This window comes from Alosa sapidissima, chromosome 14, assembly GCF_018492685.1.
Source record: "Alosa sapidissima isolate fAloSap1 chromosome 14, fAloSap1.pri, whole genome shotgun sequence".
NCBI lineage: Eukaryota > Metazoa > Chordata > Actinopteri > Clupeiformes > Clupeidae > Alosa > Alosa sapidissima.
In genome coordinates this window covers 12,126,510-12,145,333 of record NC_055970.1, presented here as the reverse complement: position 1 = coordinate 12,145,333, position 18,824 = coordinate 12,126,510, and the positions used below count along the sequence as shown (strand labels likewise).

Below are 18,824 nucleotides of genomic sequence, written 5' to 3'. Positions count from 1 at the left end.
TTTGACATGAAGTTTGTGTGGTGAGGCAGTTTACTTTTCCATACTTTGACTGCTTGGTGCACTGTTTACTTCTGTTACTGTAATTTATCACAAACCATCCTAAAGTACAATACACCATGCATTAAAATTATGTGATGTGAAGAAGTCTTCTGTATGGAGACGTTGATGACATTCACCTGCACAAACCAAAGTAATGAAGACAAGATTCTATTTCAAGCATTAAGTATTGTATTTATAGCAAGTATTTCTGACATAACTATGACAGAGGTGGTGGTTTTATGCAACACTAGGCAAAGGACTTTGAGGCTGTCAGGTGGTTTTTAGAGTAATTTAGTGAATTACATTAATTATGTAAGGAAAAGGACTTGATTGGTAGTCATGGTAACAAAAGTTAAGGCATGTTTGGGATGATGATGAGCCATGAAAAGTGGATCAACTTTTTTTCAATTAGTTTTCATTTGACCTTTTCTCTGAAGAGACTGGCAAACTACATATTACTATATTACTGATGCATCAGTAACATAGGTAACTGTTAGGAAACAATTATTTATTGACAAAACGATTGTATTGTATATCTAACTATGTTATTAAAACTCCTTCTGTGTGATCTTACAGTGAATTTGCTATTTACACTTTTACTAACTATAAGGACTGGGGTTTTTCAGTGAAATGCACCCTTGAGAACATTCTTGCTTTGGGGATACACAAAATGAAGTCGGATGTGTGTTTACGGTGACAAACAGAAAGGTAAATTTGATGCAAAGGTGCGCCATGGGTCGTGACTCGCCTTTTCTGTGGGTGGCTGGCTGCCATATAATATTTTCTGAGAGAATCTCCAAAGCAAAACTCCTTCATGTTATAAAAACGGTCATAACTGATTCACTTGTGCTTGACAAACATGAAGCATCAAACTCACCGCGTTTGATGTGCTCTTTTGCGATCTCAAGCTGATCCTCTGTGGCAATTTCTCCAATCACGATCAGCATGTAATAATTCCTCGGGTAAAACGGGGGAGCAACACACGCGCCCACCCGGTGCTGAGTAAGCTCTCGCGGCTTGTCCTGTTCCGGATTCGCGCTGCGCTCCTTGTGTCTCGCCACAGAGGGAGCATCTCCTACCGGCATTTCCATGGCAACAGGATCTCGAGCTGACGCTGGGACCTCTTCCATTTCCATGACAACTGCATCCATGAGCACTGTCTGCGCGAGACAACATCAGCCGAGGACCAGTGGGAGTGTCTCACAAGTGAAGCCATTTGATTGGTCCTAAAATGATGTGGCTATTTGATGTCAGCCCTCGCCAATTGGTTCATTGCAAAACGAAGGACTTTCAAAACATCATAAATACTTGTCTTCCTTTCTTTATTTTTTTTTTTATTTTTATAAATTAACAAATATACCATGACAGTGCCGTCCTTTTTTACTTCGGCTACTGGCATGTCCTTAACACTCCTTGAGGGAAAAAGGCCTAAAGCCTTAGAAAATCGCGTTCAATTTTGCTTACTACATTTCTCCTCTTTCAGATGTCCTAGTTTTCGTCTCGTCAACATGGGAATGAGTCGCATAACGCTGATTGGAGGCTAGCCCCTGTGTCAGCCGAGTGTTTGTCCTGAGTCACCGACTGTTACAGAGTGTGCCTGCAGAGGCGTGGATCGCAGCTGACAGCACGCTGCCTGTGGGGAGCAAGAACAGCCGTGGTCAGACGAAGGCCGGTGTCAGGCAAAAATAGGCCTACATGTAGGCTAATTATTATTGTTTTAAACCAACATTTAAATTATTGATCGCCATTGCTTAAAATAGAAGAGACCTTCAGTATTACAACAACTTGTTATTTGTATAAATAAAGATATCCTGTGTATCTTCAGTCAGTATGTTTGTGCACGCAGCGCGCACTTAAAAATCAGCCGGGCACATTTACACTCATGACGTACCATAATGCCATAAGGACACAGATAGATAGTCTAGATGAGTAGCCTACACCTAGCAGTGTGGTGTGAGGCCAGATGTATATTTTGTCTGTTAATCCTCTAGAGATTCTTACCGCAGTGCAGTACACAGTCAGAGTCTGGGCAGTCATCCAGCAGGGACAAATGCACAGATTGCAGGAAGGGTCAAACCAAAAACTCGCGCGCTAGATGGCTGTATAGTTATGCGAGTTCTATTTCATGGAAAAACATGTATAGCCTATGTGTGTATGATTCTGTGTCATAAATTATACATAACATAATAGCCGGGTATGAGACCTAAGTCACATAACTGGCCAGATGAATTGTCAAATATGCAGAAATACAAAATAGGCTACATCTTCAGTTTCAGTAAGACACGCGGGGTGTAGCCACTGTGTGTTAAAGTGGAAACATTGGTGACTCTTCACCGGAGATCATAACACCGTCTAGACCGCCCAGATTCATTCTCGGAGCAAAATCCCAGCGTTGTTCCTCAAAATGGGAAATTAAATAAGAAAACAGAGCCTATACTGTCATCTGCTGTTGGTACCGAAATAGTGCATCCTCAACAAAAAGTAGGCTATCCTAATGCAAACCATCGGTCAGTAGTGTTCTTTTATAATTAGGCTACATGTCAATTGAATTAACGTATACATGAAAGAAAATCCTCAACGAAACATCATTAAGAGTAGCCTGTCGCATATGTAGAAGGTGTTTAATTCTTTTTGTGTGTGAGCAGAATTATAGCCTAGGCTACTTCGATTTTTTATTTTTTATTTTTTTCATTTATAGCAGAGATTTGGGATACCTTAGTTTAGAAATAGTGCAATATAGTTTTCTAAAGCCTACAGTTAATCATGGTTGAAGCCAGCTGAACGAATTCATGGTAATTGTGTGGGACAACATAAGGTAGGCCTAATATTGACAAAATATTTAAGGCTACGTATACTACGCTACTTCTCTTTCAAGTGTTGAAAGAGTGTGGAATTTAAATAACTATTTTTCGACTCTATAGGGATCTGACACACTTGTCCAAAGTGGTAAATATCTACATCAAGTGCATTGTAACATGTAACATTGTAACATATTTTTTATTTAGTATGAACATCACATGCACTTCTCCGCTTGATTGACGCGCGTGCACATAAAAAAAATGCCATTGCATCTTTAAGTACCATACGTGTGTTCCGCGCCCCGTTCTCCCGTGGATAGCACAAGAAGGGGTGAGAGTGCAACTCAGTGCTTTCATTTTTCTGCGAGGAAGCCAGCTATAAACTTTTAATAATATTGCTAGCTGAGGATCTTCTTTTACAGGTAATACGTGTCATTGCATATTTTAATTCGTAATGGGATAGATTCTCTTAATTTATCGGTGTTGTTAAGACTACCGCCTTTCTCTTCGCTTGTGATGATGACACAGATTTGTGTTCAAGGGCAGATTTCAAGGAGTGCTACATTTGAGCTCCGAAGGCTACGCACCTTGCTGCGCATTTTTGGTCTGATTGCATTAGCCCGAATACTCGGCAAGTTTAGAAATCTTCACTCGCTTCATGGTTAAACCAATGTTTCTGAGTATACCTTGGTGCGTCTTTGTATGGCACTTAAATAGTGAATACGTAGTATCCAAATCCCATATCTTTCCTTTTTTTCCTGCAGTTTATTTCTAAACCTACTCCAGTCAGCTCCGCCGCCCTCTTGTCAGAAAACTGTAATGGAGATCATTACGGTAGCCTATGAGCATCCCACATGCGATCCCTGAACTCCGTATGAGTGAATAGATTCGGCTGGACATAAGGCATGTAAACCCTTCCAAACAACATATGGCACAATTCAAATAAGTTATATGAAGGGCGTGTCACAGGTTCCATGGTGCACATTGTAAGGGGCCATAAACAGCACAGGGTAAGATGCTCATTGCGTGTGCGTATTTTCCGAAACTGACAGAAGGCTAAAATGGCTGGCAATTAGGGCGATGTGGATATTGCTTTTATCAGGTCTGTTTTGTTGTGTAGCCTAATAATAACGTTCATCTGTATTTTTGCAATTATACAAATACAACCCCAAAACAGAAAAAGTTGGGACATTGTGTAAAATGTGAATAAAAACAGAATGTAATAATCTGCAAATCTCTTAAACTCATATTTAGTTGCAAAAAGGACACAGACAATATATCAAATGTTTAAAATGAGAAATTTGACTATTTCATGAAAAATATATGTTAATTTTGAATTTGATGCCAGCAACATGTTTCAAAAAAAGTTGGGACCGGGGTAACAAAATGCTGGAAAAGTTGTGTAATGATAAAGAAAACAAAAGGAAGAATGTTTCACAACTAATTAGGGTAACTGGCAACACGATTGGGTATGAAAAAGAGCATCCAAGAGAGGCAGGGTCTATTAGAAGTAAAGATGTAGGGGTATTTATCACTCTGTGTAAACCTGTGTGCACAAATGATGAAACAATGTCACTTTAATGCTTCTTAACATGAAATTGTGACGTATTTAGGGAGTTCATCATCTACAGGACATAATATTATTAAAACAGTCAGAGAATCCAGAGAAATCTTTGCAAACAAGGGAAATAGCTGAAAAACAAATTGGACGGCTGTGGTCTTTTGGACCTCAGATGGCACTGCATCAACACCAGACCTGTTTCCAGACCTGTCATTGTATTAGCTCAAGACAATCTCTGATAACCATTGTCTATGTGCCCAGTTTGATACTTAATTCCAAAACTACAGCCAAAATTGTAACAGCTAAAATTGTATTGAGACATGATACAGAAAATACCACCCTCTTATCTGGGCCTGAGCTTGTGTAAAATGGACTGAGGTAACGTGGAAAAAGGTCCTGTGGTTAGACCAATCAAAGTTTGCCTTTCGTTTTGGAAATCTTGGACTCATCTGGGCTAAAGAGGAGGGGGCCTATCTGTGTATCCAACCTATCCAACTTGTTTTAGTGCTCAGTTCGAAACCCAACATCTATGATGGTGTGGAGGAGCATTAGTGCCAACAGCATGGGCATCTTGCACATTTGGTAAAGCACAATCAATTCTGAATGATGTATACAGGTTTTGATCAACATATACTGCCATCTAGGCAATGTCTTTTCCAGGGACGACCTTGAATATTTCAGGAAAACAATGCCAAAATGAATTCTGCACATACTTAAATAGTATTTCTCCATAGAGGATAAGTCCAGGTGCTAAGATGGCATGTCTGCAGTCCAGATTTGTCAAATTAGGTGCATAATGGAATGAAAAGCATGACTAAGAATACCCTATACTGTTGAGCAACTGAAATCCTATATCGGGGAGTAATGGAACAACATTTTATACTCAAAACTGTAGCAAATGGTCTTCTCAGTTCCTAAACATTTACAAAATTGTGTTAAATGAAGAGGTGAAGCAGCACAGTGGTATACATGCTCCCGTCCCAACTTTTTTTGTAACATGTTGCTGATAGATAGATATACTTTATTGATCCCTATTATTGATATGTTGTCTAGGCCTATGTCCTTTTTGCTGCTAAATATGGGTTTACAAGACTTCTATATTATGACATTCTGTTTTTATTTACATTTTACACAACATCCCAACTTTTTCTGTTTTGGGGTTGTACAACGTGGAGTTTTTTATGATCAGTATTAAAAAATGAAAAATGTCCTGTTGAACATAGTTAGTCAAATCAGGTCAATGTAGCACATTTAAAAAATATTTTAAATCTATACAGATGTATTATCAACCTGTAGGCCAAGGCTCTTCAGCACAATACTTTGGCACCTCTGATGATAATGAGACACAACATATGCAGGGGACCTGGGAAAAAAGCTGTAGAGATTTAGATTTGACTTGACCCTCATGGTAGGTCATCTAAAAGAAATGTCTTTTACAAACCTTGGAGGAAAAAATTAAGAAAAAACTGCCCATTTAACCTAATTGAAAAAGAGCCTGACATTTGATTGACCAGTCAAAAGTGTCAACACACCTACTCATAATGTATGAGTCTTTCTTTTTCTTCTCATTGTAGAATGAAACTGAAAACCGAAAACAATAGCCTATTAATTAAACCCATGGGGATGTAAACAAAAAAGTATCAAAGCAAAGATAATGTAGTCTTTTCAAAGCAGCCAACTTTGGCTGTGATGACAGCATTTTCCACTTTGGCCACTATATCCACTCTTCTCTCATCCAAGTCCTGAAGGAGCTCCTTTATGTTGAGTGCTTGTTGGCTGCTTTTCAGTCACTCATGTTAATCAAGAAACATTCCAGGTGACTATTTTATGAAGCTGGTTATGATGATGCCAATAGTGTGTAAAGTCATGAACATTTAAAAATCTGATTTATGAAACACTGTGTTTTCTTCTGCAAAATTAAATATGTTTCCTCTTCTTCAAAATGCTTGCTATATAGATCTCCTTCAGAAATGTTGGAAAACCATTCCCAACGTCTAACTTAAGGTGGTTGAAAGAATGCCAGGAGTGTGAAATGTGGTCATCACATCAAATATAAAACATTGTGCTTTGTGTATACGTTTTATTTAGGCTACTACAAAACCCAATGTGTTATTTCATAGTTTTCAGTTTTGTTCTACAATGTAAAAATAGTCAGCAAAAGAAATTATTAGGCGTGTCCGAACATCTGACTGCTGGTAGTATAGTTTTCTAGGCCTACCTGTCTAAAATTCGGAACATCTGGAAAGTAAACGGTAGGCCTAGCCTACTGCCATGGCCAGAATCAAATCAGAAACAGGTTTATTGTCAAGTAGCTTTTCACATACAGTACCCTCCGGAATTATTGGCACCTTTGGTAAAGTTGACTAAAAACGGCTATAAAAAATAATTTTTTGGTGATTTATTGTAATCCCACAATAAAACAATGAAAAAAAACACCCTTGAAAATTCTGAGAAAAAGGAAAATCTCAATAAGAAATAAATATTTTTAACAAAAACACGTTGCTCACAAATACTGGCACCCCTAGAATAATCTTATATACAAAACCTAATAGAAGTATTTTCCTATCTAATTTCAACTTATTTAAGTTAATCAGAGTGTCTGTGAACTTTCAGAAGTAGTTCATGACTTTCTTTTTTCACTAAGGTATGAAAATAAAGTGACAGAGGCTAAATCCTCTAGTCATTTTTCAACATTGGAAAGACAAGAGAATACATTAAATCTAAATAAAAATAAAGCGTGTTGACATTTGTAAGTCAGGGGATGTCTATAAAAACTAGGTACTTTGTTGAAAATGCCTATACCAAAGTCCTTTTAGGCAAGTCCCTCCACTCGGCGGCCATATACCAACGTTTTATGGGCACTCATCGGGCACAGTCTTTGGGTCGAACTGCGCGTGCGCAAGGCTTCACGACACCAATCTTGCTCCAGCAGCGAGATCACAACAGATGATTGGCACGATGTCTTCACAACACATCATATGATTGGCTCAATGTATTCACATCACACCACATGATTGGCTCAATGTATTCACATGTCGACGTTTTGCCGAGTAAGGGGTGGGATATGTGTAGATAACGGCCATATTGGCGTGACAAACTAGCCCCATGCATTTCTATGGAGTATTTTTTGAGTGCTGTGTCTCCACATTAGAAAGTCTCTGCCTATACTTACAGTTAAAACGATTATTAAAAGGTTCTAATCATCTGGAAATGTGACAAACATGCTTGGACAAAGACCCATGGTTATCTTGCGCCCACGCACATTATGGAGGATAGTAAGATAAGCAAAAAAATTTACAATCATGTTGAACACCAAAAAAAACCTGAACATTTTCAAAAGAAAATTTGTCAATCTCTGCCAAGACATTAAAAGTTGGTCATAATTGGATCATTCATCAGGTCAATGAACCAAAGCAAACGTCCAGATAAAAACAAATATGGTTTACTGAACACAAAATCAAGCTTCGGCCATTGCTATCTCAGTCCCCTGGTCTAAACTCCATAGAAAAACAGTGGGGTGAGTCAAAGAGGAGAATGCACAAGTGTGGAGCTAGGAATCTGGACGATCTGGGGAGATTTGGTAAAGACGAACGGCCTTAAATCCCTTGCTTTGTATTCTCCAACTTTATTGGGTGTCATAGGAAAATATTAGAAGCTGTTTTATTGGCAACTGTAGGGTACTGTAGTTTGTCTTGGTTGTGAGGCCCAAAGTTATGGGGGACAAAACAAATCTTTCTGTGCAGGATGGAGCCTACCTAACCTAAGTCCTGACATTGCGTTCCCCATTATAAGCAGCATAGGCTAAATACTGACCAGACCAGACCATGTCCCTATTTGACCCATTTTTTTCTTACTTCGTGTATCTTTTAGTTCTCTCATTGGTTCACACTCTGTGTACACTCAGCAAATGTGTAAATATAGTCATTGCATCGCGCTGGAAGGGACCTGATTGGTATATTGTCCATATAGCCATTGTAGGATTACACCAAGATGCCACCACAGTTCTTAAGCGCATTCTGGGCATGTAGTGATACAATGACTGTGGAAGGTAAACATTGCAAATAGCACCGCCTTTGCCGTACTGTAGGCCAATAGGAGGGTGAGTCTCTCATCTATGCTTTACAACGACGCAATAGGCCAATCATAGCGCGGCGTCTTCAATAGTTTCCCGCGAAGCAAGAGAAAAAGTGGGCATGAACCTAAGTAAAGAACTTGGTGCGGTGTCCAAAACGTGATGGGCTTCCTGTAATCGTCAGATTTGGGAGGTATGATGATGATGAACAATTTTCTCCATTGCATGAAACCAGGTACTGGCAAACATCCATGCTATTTGGTCATTCTGCACAAGTATTTTTGTTGTGGTGTTGCTGGACATAACAAATTCGTTTTATGCTAATTTAGCTAACGCTAGCATATATATGCTAGATTGCTAGATGATCAACTGGGCCATATCATTAAAACCACTTGCAACCGACCCGACTATTTATACACAGTTGCACGATAAAACCCGACTGTGCCTGGTCTATCGAATGACATTTCGTGGACAATGCATGTTGTATTACTGCAAAAAAAGCTTCAGTCATAGTGTCTATTGGACAAAGCAGTAACGTCACCCTTGATCATGGCGAGCTAACTAGCTAGGTTAAGTAGTAATGCCGTCATGGTTAAACACAAATGCAGCATGCACATTGATTCTTACATTTCTTTGTTGTAACTGGTCATTCCGGTTGCGCGTATCTCCGTTAATTTTGTTCACGTCTCTGTGATTAATGTAACGTTGGAGTTAATCGTCTGTCCCCTTGCAACTTTAGGCTACCACCACATCTGGCCGTGTGCCCGAGCTGCCATTCCATTTTTAAATAACTTCGGGTGGATACGTCTTATTGTCACAGAACGAAAACCTACGTGTCGCCGGGTTAATGTTGCCATGTGTTGATGATGTCCACCTTGAACTGTTTGTCCATTGAATTACTCTGAATGGTCTGTGAGGCCTCAGAGATGCTGTTAAAAGAGGCTGATGATGTTAATTGTGTCCTTGATTACAGACCCATCGGTTATCATCTCGTCCCTCCCCTCCACATGGATCCGAGTGGCAGCGAGCTGGACTCCAGTCTCCCGCAGCCCGAGAACCCGTGCCTGATCGTAGAGGACTCGCAACCTGATAGCCTAGCGCCAGAGGACGACCCCGAGAGCAGCTACCGCGCTCTGCTCGCCAAACGCCTGTCCAACCTACAGCCGCACGCCCCGAGTCCCGTCCTGGTAAGCGGGCATCGTTTTTCTGTGAAGCCACGCGATTGTATTTATGTCCAAAGCCATAAAAGACCCCACAAACAACAAACAATATTTTCATGGCTTCATACTTTCTCAGCCCTTCTCCTAAACTAGCCTCTTATATTGGCCATTTACAGAATTTCTCACAGGAGATGGTTCTGTGTGGAAAACGAAAGATTATATATAACAGAGTTGTGTATGTGTGTTCGGCTTAATTGTGGTAACTGTCAATGGTCATTGTAAGTAATTGTTGTAACTCATTCATAAACTTGCTAATGGTGGGTTAGACTTCCCTTGCCCGTCTCACTTGTACCTCCATCACCTAAGTGAATCTTGATCCATACAGGAAAGGTAAATAAAGGGAGTTGTGTCTCTTTCCACAGGAGCTGATTTCCTCCCCTCCCCGAGACCGACTTTCCCAGAAGGAGAGCCAAGCCAGTGGGAACCACAACAACCACTCCGTCTCCCAAGGTCAGTAGCCGGTTGTGTTCTTTCCTTTTGTGTCTCTTTCTATCCCTCTTTTATTACACATGAGTGGTGGCGTCAGCCGTCATGAGACATCTTTGGAATCTACACAATGTCTTTTTTGTTTCATGTTTTGTCCTTCCAGAGCCAGACCAAAGCTTGGAGGTCCAAGAAAGTAGTCCAGTATTTGACATTGTCACATCAGGTGACCCAAAAAGGTATGGCCACGCGATTGTAGTTTTGGACAAATGTTATCCATTGTCAGTCCGTGATATCAAGGCATATATCAGTGTATTTACATACACATTTACACATATCAGTGTATTTCAGGACAAAATATATATACATATATATATATATACATATATATACTAATGACTTCATTTTCATGTATCATTTGAGTATTTTTCCATGATTTTGACCCTCTAAATACAGCTGCTCTTTTGCCAGCAGGTCTGATATGGAGGATGTGGATTCAGGAGCAGACTCCACCACTTGTGCTCAGACTGAAGGTAGTGTTTTGTTCTGTCCATGGACTGTCCAAGGGTCATGTTCTCATTACTCATACATTTTAACATGTTGCAAAAGCTTGTAGTCAGGGATCGGGGGACGACTTCTATGACTTACTGTAGAGGGTTATTGTTATAAATGTGTAGTTCCTGTTGCACATGTAATGGATCAGCAACTCTCTCTCTCTCTCTCTCTCTCTCTCTCTCTCTCTCTCTCTCTCTCTCTCTCTCTCTCTCTCTCTCTCTCTCTCTCTCTCTCTCTCTCTCGTGTGTAGAGAGCATGTCTCAGTTTGGGTTGCTGGAGCTGTCGGAGAGCCAGGGATTTCGGGACCAGCCGCAGAAGAGTGGTGAGTGCAATAAGAGGAGACTGCCCCAGCTTGCACACACTCACACAGGCAGGAGCACACACTCACGGCTCTCTCTCTCTCTCTCTCTCTCTCTCTCTCTCTCTCTCTCTCTCTCTCTCTCTCTCTCTCTCTCTCTCTCGTGTGTAGAGAGCATGTCTCAGTTTGGGTTGCTGGAGCTGTCGGAGAGCCAGGGATTTCGGGACCAGCCGCAGAAGAGTGGTGAGTGCAATAAGAGGAGACTGCCCCAGCTTGCACACACTCACACAGGCAGGAGCACACACTCACGGCTCCCTCACACAGGCAGGAGCACACACTCACGGCTCCCTCACACAGGCAGGAGCACACACTCACGGCTCCCACACACACTCACGGCTCCCACACACAGCTGTGTGCGGTGCAGTGCTGGAGACGCATCCCTTCCACTTTACATGGGCTTACATCATCCGTTGTCGAACTGAATTGTGGGTCCGTTGCGTCGCGTTGCTCCCGTCGCTCGTGTCGAAAAGTTGAACTTTTGCTGCACCGACGGACAACAACAGACGGCACCAGCCAATCAAATTACGGTTATTCTTCAAGTCTTTTGCATAGCTACCGGTGGGAACACCCACTGACATACGTTGACGAGAACACAACTGTGTGTAGAAGCAGTCACGCAGCCAGGAGCACACACCTCAAAGTGCTGCAACAGCACTGCAAATTCCTCTAGAAATATGAAGTACTGCCAGTTGCTGAAATACATTAAAATATCTGCGTTTTTTTTAGATTTAACTGAATAAAAGTTCTTCTCCTGCAGACAACACCAAGACAACAGGAAGGAACTCCCAAAACCAGGATTTGAGAAGGTATGTGCACATGTATACTGACCGCAATAAAGTGGGAACACTGCAGCTGGTTTTATGGTCCAGTAAGATGCTTTATCATTCTGCATGGTCCAGTAAGATGCTTATCATTCTGCATGGAATCTCTCTACTGCCTTGTTCTTCTCTATGGCCAACCAGCTCTCTCTACCCACCAGGGGTGCGTTTCCCAAAACCAGAGTTGCTAACTAAGTTAGCAAACTTTGGTTGCAATGCAATTTCCCATTGCCAGCCAACTAAGTTCTCTCTCTCTCTCTCTTGGTCTGTGTCTTTCATTTCTTCTCTTCCCTCTATTTGTCCCTCATTCCTTTCTGCCTGCTAATTTGCTCTCTCGTTCATTCCCAGGTCTGAGGTGAGCTCCAGCAGTAGGGAGAGTCAGAGGCTGAGTATCCAGGCCCTGCTGCACTCTCAGGCTACAGAGGATGAGGACATGGTGTCATCGCAGGAGGACATGTTTGAAGGGGAGGAGGGGAGAGCTGGTAAGCTTCAGTAATTGATTGAGTCATTCATTTTTGGAGTTCACCTGTGGAAAGAACATTGTTTCATAACACATCTAACTGAAGTTGTCTTTCCATCTAGAGAGGAAGTGTTTCCGCTTATCCTACACACAAGACACAAGAGTACTTTGATTATGCTCATGTTTATGTTGTTGTTTACCTGTGCAGGGACATGTGTTGACAGCACAGTGAATGAACCGGTCAACTGCTGCATGCCCACCTCCACCCCAGCCAACAGCCTCCACCTCCTCCACCTGTCTGGCCAAGGCACTCTGGTGCAGGAGAGCCTCTCCCAGTAAGTGCTGTAACATGAAGGGGTATTCTTTCATCATAACGTCATAAGTAGTTGCCATTGAAGAACCTTGCCAAATAATGTACTCAGTTGAAAGTGTTCATTGATCTGTGTAATGTATCCATCTGGACAAAGTGTGTACAAATGTAAAGACTTATATTTAACTTGCTTTAATTCGACTTTTATGAGCCATAAAAAGCGGATAATTACCTGATACGAGATATCTGGAACTGTGCAGGTAGAAGCAATGTTTGGACAGTGCTGTTGATTTACTCATGCTTAGACAATGCTTGTTTCCATCATTTCACAATCAATTACATCTTTACATTTGTAAGAATGGAGGAAGCCTGGTTCTAACACATTTATTGTGATGAATGTGTGTCAACCTGAGCTGACTGTTACGTGTGTGTCTGTGCTAACAGACAGTCTGTGGATTTTGTGGCGGCCACACAGGAGAGGATGAGCCAGACGCCCCTCATCGTGCCCAGCTCTCCCACTGGAGGTAATTAACATCAGAATAGCCCCATTACCCCGTCTTTCCTCATGTGTGTGTTAACCGAGCATTAGAAAAGCCATTTGCAATTTAAATGTGCCATTATCTTTCAACCATTTACATTATACTGACCTTGGCTGGAATTCTTTGCCTGAAATTTGCCTACTTTCTGAAAAGATTAGTGGTCAATACGAGCCACACGTATGCCCAGGGCAATTACTACATGTTGATGCAATTACTTGATGAAACATCTGCATTGCTTTCTGTAGATGAACCAATGGATATCTCCAAAACCGAAGATAACCAATCACAAAGAGGAGAGAAGCCCAAAGGCAGCAGTGCTGTTCTCAAGCCACGCCCCACTTCCACCCCAGTATCCCAGAATTCTCCTGGTTTTGTGTTGGACAAGAGTTTATCTCTGCCCAGCCAACCTGAGTTTTCTCATGTAAGCCACCCGGGCCTAAAAAATAGTGTGTGTAAACATGAAGCTCTGTTTGTAAATGTTTACAGTGCAAACGGCTAAAAATGTAGCGATATTGGAGCTTAGAATTGCATTTGTGCTGTTTTGAGCGTAGACGATACAGAAAGCTCCCCGGTGTAATCCCAGTACTGGCTGTTAAACGTTGTGTTTTCTGTTGTCATAGGACATATTCGTGGCCACCCCTAGTCTGGATCAGCCGACTGTTAAAGCCGACGGGGCGTCGTCCTCTCAGACCCAGAACTCCCCTACAGCTGTGAAGACCCTGCCCACTAAACCGAGCCCCACGTCTTCTCCTCGCAACACACCTGCTGCTGCTTCGCCCAAGCACACGTCCAAAGGGGCCCAGGCAGCCCAGTCCAGCTCCTCCCAGGCCCCAGAGGTGGGAGTGTCCTTCCAGCTGGAGCTGTCCTCCACCAGCCAGCCCAGCATCCTCTTCCAGAAGACTCAGAGCTTCCTGGAGGACGCGGACGAGGACAGCCAGGCCACGCAGATAGAGGAGATGGCAACTGAGGGGGCGATGGGGGTGGACACCAGTGATGCTGGTCCAAGCCGTGCTGCTACTGCTGCTAGCCAGTCTAGTGCCTCCGGTGGGGGAGTAGGGACGTGCGGTGTGAGACCCGGTGCTGGGGTGGTAGGGAGGGAGATCTCCAGGTCTCAGCCTGATCCGCACTCCAGGCCTGCCTCTCACAATGTGAATGTAGGCCGTGCCCTGAGCCAGGGCTCGGCGACCCTGGACCGTGCCAAACCCTCCGGTGGTGGTGTCTCCCAGCTGGGCCGAGTGGAGAGCTCTGCCGCCGCCAAGCCTTCTCCCAGCCCTGACGATTTAGGGGTGGTGCCTCCTAGCTTGCCTTCCCAGTCGCTCTCGCAGTCCATGCTGTCTGTTCACTCTGCCACACGGCCTGTCCCTGACAGCCAGAGATCCCAGCCCAAGTCCCAGTCTCAGTCCCAGGCCAGCAGCCAGGCAGCATCCCAGAGACTGACCCAGCACAGCCAACCTCCGAGGTCCCAGGGCTCCGGCCACAGCCAAGGCAAAGAGAGAAACGTGCCTGCGCTGGAGGAGATGGTAGAGACGGATAAACTAAGGGAGGAGGAGAATGAGAACGAGAGTGTGGTTGGAACCGGGCCTGGAGCCTCACTGGGACTCTGCCTGGCTCTCTCCCAGAGTCAGAACTTTGACCCAGAGCCCATGGAGGAGGACCAGGACCAGCTGGAGACTCAGCAGCTGGTGCCCGGTCCTCAGCACACCAAAGCGGCCCAAGCCAGCTCTGCGAGTCCCTCTAGTCCACAGAAGAGCCAGAAGGTGAGCCAGCAGCAGCAGAAGGAGAAGGACAAAGACAGGACGGTGACCGCATCACAGCCCACTCCCGGCCTCTGCAGCCCAGAGCGAAGGAGGAAGGAGCTGGAGAAGAGCCTCTCCCCGGGGAAGGGCTCTCTCTCTCAGCCTGAGAGGGGTTCCAGAGCAGACCCAGGGCCGCACCGCTCCCAGTCCCAGGGCCTGAGCGACAGCTCCGGGGGTGAGTGAGGAGGATTGCCCTCTGTTACAGAAAGCTGACCAAATGTGTAGAGGAAAATAGTTTTGCATGATTACAAAAGATATTTGAGAATGAGCATTGTAGTTCCTCACTGTACCCCCAACTGGCCCCTTTCAGCTCTTTTGTTATACAATAAAACAAACCTTATCTTAACCCAGGTATCCAACCTGATCTTCCTCCACTGTGTCAAAATAGGCTTGTTGTTTCATAGAGGATTCTCCAGGACAAGCAACAGGCTGTTTAATCTCTTTGATCTACATTAAAAATGAAAGATGTAGGCAGGGGTTGTGTCAGCTTATGTTCATGCTTCATATGGATATCTTGTTCATCTCAGTAATTGTCCTCTGAGTTGTTTCCCTGGTGAACTCTGGATGAGCTGAAACAAGAGGCCACTTTGGGACAGGAACATTTCAAAATTCTAAATGATTCATGTGTGAATCCTAATTAACACAGGCCTGGGGTTGATAAATATATGATCAACTACTGAGATATGGGCACTGCTCACTGATGAAGTGCAAAAACAAATGCTGCATTTTCATTTGTTGATGCACATTAACCAATCTGCATATTTTTTTCCGTAGATATTCCCTTCCACTTTACACTACCTAAAGAGGGGGAGCTCATCCGGCCTGTTGTCACGGCGACTCCCCCGCTCATCTCCCAGCTGAAGAAGACGCCCAGGCACAGCACTCCCATTGGTGGGTGTCTCTGTCTCGTGCTCTCTCTCTCACACCATCTCTCTCTTTTACTCGCTTTCGTTCTTTTATTCCCTTTCATTTTCTCTCTCTCTCTCGCCATCTCACTCTCTTCCTCTGTCAGCCTTTAAAGGTCTGTTGCATAACAAATCACATCTGTGTTTATTCGGCAGCGAGCTGCACTGCTGACAGTCTTCTCGCCCCTCTACTGGCATATGTGTGTGTGTGTGTGATTTCAGTGGCTCAGCCGGCCTGCAATGAATGAGTTATTAGTCTGTTATCGATCAGCTACTGTGTCAGATCCGCGTTAGTTATTTATTCACTTGTTTATTTATTTTGTCGCCGTCGCAGAGATGACCTCATTCTCTGAGGCGTCAGAAGGGGACGTCACCAGGGAGACCTCCATGGCGGACAGCGAGATCATGGCTGAGGAGAGCGCGGAGGAGCCGCCCACCACCGCCGAGGCCTCTGGGAAACTGAGTCTGCGCATGAAGCTGGTGACCCCAGTGGAGGAGGGGAGTTCGGGGTCGGAGCGCTTCAGTCTGCAGAGTAAGAGATGGGGCGAGGGGGCTGTTTACAGTAAGAGATGGGCCGAGGCTGTTTGTTTACAGAGAAAAGGGAGCCAGGGAACATTGCAAGTCCTTGTACCTTGTGTTAACAAGTTCTGATATATGCAAATAGTTGTTACTTCTGTGGAAAGAAAACAGTTTGATGTAAATCCTTAGATGACCTTAAACAGACTGGCTACTCGGAGTACAAAGAGCAGTGTGTGTACCTGTGTTTGTGTGTCTATGCGAGTGATAACCCTTTTCATTGATCTGTGTGCTTTTTAAATGTCTTCCAGAACCCCCATTATCAGATGATGATGGCTCTGTTGTCAAGGCTACCACTGTTGCCAAGGCAGTAGCTAGGTAACCCGCAGTTGCTATGCGCAAGATGTAATTTGTGTGGGCTATGATTTTTAGAGCTCTCTTGTTCCCTCTTCTTCCATCTTTCCCTCCCTCCCTCCATCCTTCTCTCCCCTCCCTCTCTTATCTGTTCTGCTGAATCACTGTCAGAGCAATAGGCTGCCACTGCCTCTTGGCACCAGGCTCTCTGTCATCTGTCCCCCTCTTGCCAGCACAGAGATTAACTGTCCCAGACAGAAAACAAATGCGAGCAATTACACGCAGATAAGACATTGTGAGGAAATCAGGGCCGCCTTAATTGCTTTTAAACCGTCTGGAGTCGATGAAGGGAGAGAAGAGGGGGGTTTGGTGGAAGGAGGAGACAGACAAGAAGGAACTGCTGAGGTGAAACCTGTTTTATTGTTCTTTCACACGTTCAGAGGCCGTCGGGGTGCTGTGATGCGTGTGGATAGATAACAAGAAGAGCCTGTTAGCGCTGCTCTCGTGTCTCTGCAGGAGTCCGAGGGAAGGCGCAGAGAGAAGTGTCAGTGTAGCATGTACAACACTGTGTCATTGATTTCTAGTCAACCACTGTGGAGCTTCATTTTGAACTGCCATTTTGTGTTGCCCCAAGTTTCGGTTTGTTAGTCACACAGCAATGAGTAACCTTGGCATGTCCTTCACATCAGCACTTGAAATATCTGATTCAAGGTTGACCACTTCATCAGCTACTGGGCACAATGAAAGGCATCTGCCCCTCACCTCTGGAGCCCACAATGCTAGTCTATTGGCTTTTTTCCATTTGACTCGTAAATCTTGTATGCCCACCCGTACAACATGTACGAATAAGTTTGCTAGCGTGAACGCTGGGGTTTGTAGTCTTTTTGGGAAGAACATGGATGCCACCAGGGCAGCTGCTGTCTTGTTGGTGCTGGACATTGGTCTAGAACACAACAACACGTCCTTCATTCTCCCTTGTTCGGTATGGTCAATGTGAATTAATAATAAAAACTTTTTTTAGTAACTTAATTTCGCCTATATCAATTTCAGTGCTGTCACGTTTCTCTCGAGTCACGAGGGGCATTAGCAGGAGGCTAGTCATTGTTATTGTTTTGTGCTACATGTAGCCTCTAGGGTCTCAGTATATCTTTTCAGTCAGTTAAATCTCCTCTCTTTCTCTCTCCCTCTCTCAGTCCGTCTGTGTTCAGTCGTGTCCGTGAGGTCCACCGGCAGGAGGAGGCTGAAGAGGAGGTCCAGCCCAGCACTCTCTCTGCTCCTCTCAGGTACCGCGCCTCCCCACCATCACCCATTATGGACCCTGCCAACATCAACCCCCCCCCCCCCCCCCCCCCCCCCCCCCCCCCATTATGGACCCTGCCACCATCACCCCCCTCCCCCCCATGGACCCTGCTAACATCACATGGACTCTAATGATGCACAAGCTCAGTCCTGAACATGGAGACTGTTTGCTATAGTTTGATGCTGATATGTGTAGCGTTGTGGCTCATGGCATTTTCTGATCTCAGATTTCAATCACAGGGTGTCTCTTCACTGCCAGGTCCTGATGAGTGGAAGTATGAGATGTGTGTGTGTGTGTGTGTGGGTGTTATATATAGAGCTCCCACGCTGCCATATATTTCTAGACAGGGTGAAGTGAGGTCAAGAGCACAGGGTCACTGAGACTCAAGAAGCGTGTGTGTGCGTGCGTGTGCGTGCGTGCGTGTGCGTGTGTGTGTTTAATAGGGCACGTCTCAAGTCTTCTCTCTCTCTCTCATAAAGTGGGAACACTGCAGCTGGTTTTATGGTCCAGTAAGATGCTTATGATTCTGCATGGAATCTCTCTACTGCCTTGTTCTTCTCTATGGCCAACCAGCTTTCTCTACCCACCAGGGGTGAGTTTCCCAAAACCAGAGTTGCTAACTAAGTTAGCAACTTTGGTTGCAATGCAATTTCCCATTGCCAGCCAACTAAATTGCTAACAGGTTAGCAACTATGGTTTTGGGAAACGCGCCCCCAGTCCAGCACAGCGCAGCATGTGTGTCTCCTTGGTTTCTCTCTCTCTCTCTCTCTCTCACTCTCTCTCTCTCTCTCTCTTCTTCT

At 44.2% G+C, this 18,824-nt stretch overlaps 2 protein-coding genes across 8 annotated transcripts in view; one reads left to right on the top strand and one right to left on the bottom strand.

Moving 5' to 3' along the window:
• The window catches only part of map1aa (microtubule-associated protein 1Aa), a 34,153-nt gene extending 33,059 nt beyond the window's left edge, over window positions 1-1,094 (bottom strand). The window contains exon 1 of the mRNA XM_042062569.1: window positions 917-1,094. Coding sequence (XP_041918503.1) covers window positions 917-986 — 70 coding nt within the window. The 5' untranslated portion in view covers window positions 987-1,094. The remainder of the gene's footprint in view (window positions 1-916) is intronic.
• A 2,071-nt stretch (window positions 1,095-3,165) lies between these two features.
• The window catches only part of tp53bp1 (tumor protein p53 binding protein, 1), a 27,768-nt gene continuing 12,109 nt past the window's right edge, over window positions 3,166-18,824 (top strand). The window contains exons 1-17 of one of the 7 annotated variants that reach the window (XM_042062573.1): window positions 3,166-3,259; window positions 9,444-9,657; window positions 10,053-10,140; window positions 10,280-10,352; window positions 10,585-10,646; window positions 10,919-10,990; window positions 11,138-11,209; window positions 11,784-11,832; window positions 12,193-12,326; window positions 12,513-12,639; window positions 13,059-13,138; window positions 13,399-13,574; window positions 13,774-15,124; window positions 15,724-15,840; window positions 16,189-16,386; window positions 16,682-16,748; window positions 17,918-18,007. In XM_042062573.1, coding sequence (XP_041918507.1) covers window positions 9,478-9,657; window positions 10,053-10,140; window positions 10,280-10,352; window positions 10,585-10,646; window positions 10,919-10,990; window positions 11,138-11,209; window positions 11,784-11,832; window positions 12,193-12,326; window positions 12,513-12,639; window positions 13,059-13,138; window positions 13,399-13,574; window positions 13,774-15,124; window positions 15,724-15,840; window positions 16,189-16,386; window positions 16,682-16,748; window positions 17,918-18,007 — 2,936 coding nt within the window. In that variant the 5' untranslated portion in view covers window positions 3,166-3,259; window positions 9,444-9,477. Of the gene's footprint in view, window positions 3,260-8,309; window positions 8,706-9,443; window positions 9,658-10,052; window positions 10,141-10,279; window positions 10,353-10,584; window positions 10,647-10,918; window positions 10,991-11,137; window positions 11,210-11,783; window positions 11,833-12,192; window positions 12,327-12,512; window positions 12,640-13,058; window positions 13,139-13,398; window positions 13,575-13,773; window positions 15,125-15,723; window positions 15,841-16,188; window positions 16,387-16,681; window positions 16,749-17,917; window positions 18,008-18,824 lie in introns of those variants that run through there. The other 6 variants (XM_042062572.1, XM_042062571.1, XM_042062577.1 and 3 more) reach the window with 6 other exon arrangements.